Raw genomic sequence first — 7633 nt, forward strand, 5'->3', positions numbered from 1 at the left:
GCCTACAGTATTTTTACAGTCTTTATTTTACAATTAAAATATATGTTTATCAAATAAAATCTAATGTTACAACTAATCAGGGATCCCTTTAAAAGGGCTTTAATTTGGACTGTTTTGTTGAAAACCACTTTTMGTGAACTTCAGTGTCTTTTTAGAAAATGCTGTGACACAAGAACAGGGTGAGCCAGAGATCAATCAGGTAAATCCATTACTGATTATTGAAGAAGCAGCAAAAATGTCCTGAGTTGGTCTCCCTACCCACAGCAAGTCCAGCACCAAAGGCTCTGGATATAAACATTTTTCCTGCTGACTGATAGATGACTTTCCTTTAAAAAAAAAAAAGAAATCCACTAAGTTTTGAAAAATGTCTTTTTGTTGATAATTGAAAGCCCCGACTTCTAGTCTCATAACTCCTGAAACAGCATTTTCCTGCTTTAATAGTCCGCACAGGACAGCATATACCTTTAATTTAAACACTGATGCGTCAGTAAAACAGTGCGAGAGRCTGCAGGATCGTATTAGTTATTTACTGATCCTAGTCGCTGACCGTTCAGAGGAGTTTCTAGATGTAAAAATCCACACGTGGGTGGGAAATGTCGCCTAGCAACAGCCGCTGTAAGAGGAAGAAAACAGACGTGTGCTGTGAGAAGAAACACTGAAAAGACATTTTTAGGACGTCTCTGGAGTCGGACTTCTTTGAATTAATGTCACAGAAACTGAGCTGTCTGAGTCCAAGTCCAGCCCAGTTCTGAAGCACCTGTTTGTGTCAAAAACAAGCATTTACTAAAGAGCTGAGAGGCTTCTTTTGTGCCCATTTGTTGGCACTGATTTTAATGCGTATTTGAATATGAAGATTATTAGTAATTCAAAGTAAATTAACTCCTACAGATCTTTTGTTTATATAAAAAAAAACTTGTAAAGACCATCTTCCATTTGGTTTTCAGCCAGTGATTACTTTGCATCTCTGAGTAATAACACATCCTTAATCATCCTTGACACTTCCCCACTTTGTTTTAATTGCAGGGAAATTAAAAAAGAAAACATTTATTAGTCTAAATGTGAAATCGGATATGCACTTTAAAAAAAGGAGAGATCTCAACACAAAACAATTTAGTTTTCAAATTCAGACCCTCTCCACACTGTGCCAGATCTGAGGCATGCCATGTCTATCGGTCACGCTGTATTTAATGTTGTYCTCTCCATAAAAGACCTATCGAAGAAGCAAGTGGTAGCCCTGCCTGCTCTCTTGGAGTCTCTTTTGAGACCCCCACAATGCCAGAAGCTTTGCCATGCACTGTTTAATTGTGTTACCAGAGATATAATGATAGAACACAGGCTGCCCAAATTAATCGAGGCTTGCCGGTCACAGCACAAATTATGCAGCAAGTGCTGCAGTGCTGCGTGTGAGGAAGTCACTGCACCATTGTCAGAGTAGGCATTGCATCCACTTTAGGTGCAGACGATGGCCAAATACAAGGTTTGCTGCACTCYTTGAAAGCTATATACCCCCTGTGCAGTAGATGTTGTGGTGTGATATGACAGTTATTAAATATAAACCATATTGGGGGGGATTATTGTCTTATTTTTCTGCCTTATATGAAACAACTCTGCAACCTGTTGTGCTAACACTAATATCACAGTAACAGGTGGTACTTGTTTTCTCTATATGTGTCTAACATATGAGCCACTAATTCTATCTGCTCGTAGATGTTCAACTCCACTGAGCAGACTCTCTGCATGCAGAACGAACAGTCTCTTGACTCTAAATTACAAAATTACTCACAAATTACAAATTCACCACTCTGTGTTCCGAATAATCACTTGATTTTTTTTRRTTWAYYAWMMWAAAATATTGTTAGACTAGTAAGCTGTTGAAAAACGTGTCACATTCAGCCCATCAGTCAGAGAAAAAATGTTGCAAGGGCACCAAGTGTGGTGCACGATGTTTTACTGCCATCTGTTGCCAATACTTTCAGATGTTTTATGCAGCAGTAATATTTTAATGATGATCCTCCCTCATTGCTAATCTTCTGCGGGGAGCTGTGAAAGAGGCACGTTCGATGATGAAGACAAGCAGCCGCCTCGGCTTTAACAAATACCTTTGTGTAAAGGTGCGGCGCTGAAAATATTTTTGCAGAGTCCCCTAACATTGCAGGTAATATTTCAGCGGTTATCCTCAGGAAAGTTCAGATAATGGTGATGCCCTAGATTTGTCACACACCAGACAGTCTAAAGGGATATGTTAGAGATGACAAATCGCTTGTGATTAGATCATTAGCCTGATGAAGAAATGCATAAATGATGATTGAGTTAAAAAGATTACCAACATATGGTGATTTTTTTTTTTTTTTTGTGTTTAGGACAAAAATCCATTATTTATGTTTTTATTTACCTCAAGCTGGTGCTGTTTTTATTGATCTTTTGAGACTAAGCAGTGAAGGGTTCTTAAGAAATTACACGTTATTTAATCTCTACATCACAAACATCACAGCCTCTTTTTATTTCTGATTCATTCATATATTTTAAAAGACACTATTTTTGTGCTTTTTATGTGTTAATATTGATGCAAAGCATTAAAGTAGTCATCTTCAAGTAAAATTCTCTGTTCTGATGAAAAAAAAAAGTCAAGTTATGAAATGATTCCAAAATGATTTTTAAAGACTTCCTTGCCAGATTTCTTTATGTTGCATATTTGGTCCAAGGCATGTACTAACTAAATAGACTTGTTGAAGCTTCTAAAAGCACAATATAAATCACAATAATATAGACAAAGTCATCACATGAAATCCTCTAAAAACATATCTCAATGTATTTGTGAAGTGCATATAACACTCATTATAAATCAATAAAATATCTTATATTGGGCTGACAGCTTCTTACCTTGGGCCACAGGTGGAAACTACCATAAATGCTAGAAAAGCTGAGCCACTTAAAATTACTGTAAATGTATGGCATGGGATGAGGGCCAAAATTCAGACTTTTGTGCAAGCAGCGGTTACTACATCCTTGTAGCAGGAGGCTATTTCTACTCCAAAGCCAAATATTGATCTGATTAATGATTGGCCAGCACACGTAACAGAGCAGCTGGCCCAACAAAAAGGGTTACCATACAAAACTTATAAGCGACATGCACTGACAGGTGTTGGACAGAATTTACCYTTCAACATGATGTCAATAATAAATATTAAACATAAAACAAATTTGAACTACCGGTGCCGCCGGCCTKTCGTTAATCAGATCAGTAGCTGGCTTAGGAAAAGATATAAACTTCTGCTACAAGAATGTAGCAACCACRGATTGCACAATAGTTTTAGTTTTGGCCCCCATACTGCGCCATATAAATGTTAGGGGTGTTCAATACAGTGCTTTAGGTTCAATACACACTTGTATCGAACAATACAGATTTTTAACATTTATTTTATCAACTTGTCTTCTGAAGATGCTCTGTGTTGAAGGATCAGTTGATCTGTGTTCGACTACTCCACCTAGGCTGCACTGTCGAGTGCAGATCCACTGAGAAACTTGCTGTTTCAGCAACATTTAATTTAAAAACTGTACTTTTGAGGTTAAACAAATGTTCCTAATTAATTTAAATACATTACAAGTTAAAAAGGGCATGGACATTTCTCTTTTTTGTATCGAAAAAATATTGAACCGTGAGACTYAAGTATTGAACTGAAKCAAATCGTGAATTTTTGGTATCGTTGCACCCCTAATAAATGTGTGTGAAACATCACTACATAACAGGATTTGCTGTAATTTGTAGAAAAATTGTGCTGCCAAATGAATTGCTATAATACTAGAAAATGTTCTCAAGTATGTKATTAATTTTATTCCACTAAAATATTAAAAAAAAACATTTGGGGTTAAGATAAGACTTGATTTTGATCCAGATTTAAATAGTTGTGTTTTCATTAAGGCATYCATGACTAGTTAGCTGAACAGGACCATAATACACTCACAAGAGCTCATCAAGTAACATCATCCTGTTTGCGTAGTGACCATGATCCCCTCGTCTCACAAGGACAGAAATTGCACCATTAGCAGTCTAAGAAAATGAGAAAAAAAAGCCACTGTGCTAACAAAGTGTGCCTCAAAGGCCTTCAGGAACAGATAATTTTATTATGTGATGTCACACTTTGWCACAGTGTTTTTGCTGCAATATCAGATCATTTCACTTATTTCATTTGGACATTGTAATATTATTGTGCCARGGAAAAATAAACAGTTGGGGAATGTAATTTACTGAAATCTCTCACTAATCAGTTGCCGTTATGCAAATGTGTAGAGAATGACCTCAGAAACCCACCAGGCACCCTGAGGATATAGTAATAGGTCTCTTCTCTKGTTTCTGTGGACATTAAGGTGCCGTCCACGTTCCTGTTCTCAAGTGTGTCTGTGTATACGTGCTCATATGCGCACACGTATATGTGTACAAAGGAGCTCCTGTGATTTCCATACCTGTAATTAGTTCTACCTGAAGTCGTGAGCGTGGGATTGCCTGAGGAAGGCATCCTGGAAGGCTGCTTCAAATTAACAGGACGACGATTTCCCTTATTGTTTCCATCTGGCTATTAAAGCACACATTTGAGGGTTTTTTTGTCCTCATAAACACTGGTACAGTCACAATGAATGGACGAATACATTTTGCCAAATCAAATTAGCAGCTCAGTGACATAATAGTTAGACGTCACGTTTCACCCGCAGATATTGGATAAACCGGTGCAGTGAACATGCATCATGTTGATTACTTCTCAACAGAATTCTGTTTACGTGCCTGATAAAAGGTGTGCAACCTTGTTTGCGTAAAGCCAACATAAGAACCAGTGAAACACTGGAGAAAAGGAATCACTTGACTTTGCCAACGTTGGAATTTGACACAAGTAGACCAGCTACTTAACACTGCAACATTAATGACTAGCACAACTGTGTATTTCCCCAGAGAAGCACAGAGGGTCAAATGATAAAATTATCTTTCTTCTCATTAGGGTTATAATGTATATCTACTTTGTGCCCTCGTTTTTTTATTATTAATTAATCCTGAGTGACATAATCAGAACTTGCATCAGTTTTGTGTACCTGTGCAAGGCTGATACGTTTATTTATTGTTGTTGTTGTTGTTTTTTAGTACTGTTAATTTAACTGTTGTTTTATGTGGCATGCTAATGCTCGTCATTTACTATAGCTTGATCATTTAAATTGAGCTGGTAATGACTGCTTCTCTCAGCCTACCTTTTATCTTTTCTGACTTTACTGGCTGCATTGCATTTTTATGTAAATTTCCCTGTTTTCTGAGGAGCACAACAACTTAAAGAAATCACCGCAGCGCTGAGCAAGAAGCCTATTTCTGGCMTTTATTTTATTTAAATTTTACAGTGGAAGCCATGCTCTGTTTTTGTTGTCTCCCCAGGGTTTTGGCTGATAGGGAGCGATACAAACGCACCACTGCTTTCAAGCCAATACGCCATTGCATTTAAAAAATAAAAATAAAAAAATCTCATAAAACTGTGTGTAATATATACCTAGCCAGTTTATGGTATATTCTCAGTGGTCACATTAGCAGCTCCATTACTGTGACTGCTCTGTCTGTCTCCCCATCAGAATATTTCATGCTTTGCTGGATTTATTGGGAGTCTCAGGTATTGTGGAGCGCGGCGAGCGCCCCTATCTTACTAACCCTGCTCTGTGTGTTTTCTCTCTTTACAGCTTCAGCGTGCCTGTTGGCAAACAAGGGGGGTCATGTAGGATTGAAATTGCTGCAGATAATGGCACGGCGCAGCATCATGAGGAGTTTGTGTCACACGCCATGTCAGAGGTACCCTGACCTGCTTGCAGTCAAATCAACCATTATCTTAAATGTCCTGTTGGAAACCTGTAATCGCATGCTGGTTCTGGCTTTCCTCTTGCAGCAAAGTTTACCATACGCTAATAAATTGATAGTATGGGGTTTTATGRGACCCATCACATCGAAATGAGGATTAAGTCTAAAAGTTGTATGTGGAGAAATGGGCAGATAGTGTTTTGATTAAAACACTTGCAAAAGTTACATTTTGTCAAAATATAACAAATAAATGTGTTATCAATGTATCGTTTCAATGAACTATCTGAAATATTATTATCCAAAAAAATTTCTGAAGCACTTTTTTGAGCATTAGCAACAAAAAATAAATTAATTAATTAAAAAAAAGATTTTGAGGAAAAACGCCTTAAAATGTTTTGATTATCCCTGTGAGCTATCAAAGCTTTTGTTTCTTTCCAGCTGGGAAATCTCAATATTCAAATACTATTTGAGGTTTTTTTTTTAAATGACATTAAAAAATCCTCATTAAAATTACATAAAATTAGGATTTAGACCAAATATTTATGTATTATCGTAACCAACAAGACAAATTAAATAATAGCTCTAGTTATAAGCATTTTTGCATGTCCAGACACCCCCTCTTTGGATGGTGCCCCCTCCTCAAATATGGGGTCTATCGTAAAACCATTGGCTGGCGCAGTGTAGGTCGGACTCATCTACAGTCCTGCCAAATTTCATGTTGATTGGTGCAGCTGTTTTTTTGTGCTACGGTTGACCAAAAATCACTGAAAAAAAGTAAAAATAAATAAATAAACCYTACGCAAACAATATGACTCCCGCTTATGTGCGGGGGTCCTAATAATTCATATTTGCAAAAACTTTTGTCGCTATAGAGAAATAAAACTGTAATTTGTCAAATAGTTCTATACATGCAGCATTTTGAATCAAGTTGGTTTGAGGTGAAACCATGTTTTTACTATTTTACTTGAATATATGGTACAAAAACAGTACTGATATTAGAGAGAATATTGGGAATTTACACTTTCACATATTTGATTAAACAGATGATGCATTCTGGCAGGAGTTCAGCAGCTGAAACAACCCTGTTTAGTTTAGTTTTTTTTACTCAATCCCTCTGTTTAGTCATCACCGCTGTCCCAACAGTGGCTTCATTCACCCAACTCTGACACTATCTTACCCATATGTTATCAGATCAGACCCAGCAATAACCATTACCTATTAAAATCATGTACACCTGTTGTGCAACTTGCCATAGATGATCAAAGTTGGCAAGCATGAAAGCAGCATTAAGATAGCGCTGACACGGTGATCAGATTTGGCTCATTAATTTGATCCATGGCACTTATATATGTTATTAATTATTTTGTTTTTCTTCCACGTTCAAAGACACAGAGAGGGACTCAACCTTCCCACTGGCTCAGCATGCCCCCTACCTCAGTGTGATTTATGGTCTTCTAATCTGAGATGCTATAATGTGTTTTTTTTTTTTTTTTACTCCTCATCTTTTTTTCTTTACCTATAACACCTTCATTAATTACAGGAGCTCTATTCATGCTACAATTAGCAGGTAAGATTTCCAAATAACCTTTGCTGGAGGAGATTACCACATTGTTTAGATGTGAATGAGCAACATTGGTAGAAAATCAACACCAGTTTAAATTTCTACATTAAAGGGGCAATATCATGTAAAATCAACTTTTTTGAGTTTTATGTCATGTTATAATGTTATACTCTCATAAAAAGCATGCCCAAAGCCTTGCTTTGACTCATTCATGCATGTTTGAGAAATCCTGCAGCGTTTTTAGGAAGCCA

At 37.0% G+C, this 7633-nt stretch overlaps 1 protein-coding gene across 1 annotated transcript in view; it reads left to right on the forward strand.

Annotated features, from left to right (window-relative positions):
• Positions 1-7633, forward strand: part of eys (eyes shut homolog) — a 205300-nt gene that overhangs the window by 157819 nt on the left and 39848 nt on the right. Inside the window, exon 42 of the mRNA XM_014010919.1 lies at positions 5707-5815. Within this exon, the coding sequence (XP_013866373.1) occupies positions 5707-5815 (109 nt within the window). The remainder of the gene's footprint in view (positions 1-5706; positions 5816-7633) is intronic.

The sequence above is a fragment of the Austrofundulus limnaeus genome, unplaced genomic scaffold, assembly GCF_001266775.1.
Source record: "Austrofundulus limnaeus strain Quisiro unplaced genomic scaffold, Austrofundulus_limnaeus-1.0 Scaffold0, whole genome shotgun sequence".
Classification (NCBI taxonomy): domain Eukaryota; kingdom Metazoa; phylum Chordata; class Actinopteri; order Cyprinodontiformes; family Rivulidae; genus Austrofundulus; species Austrofundulus limnaeus.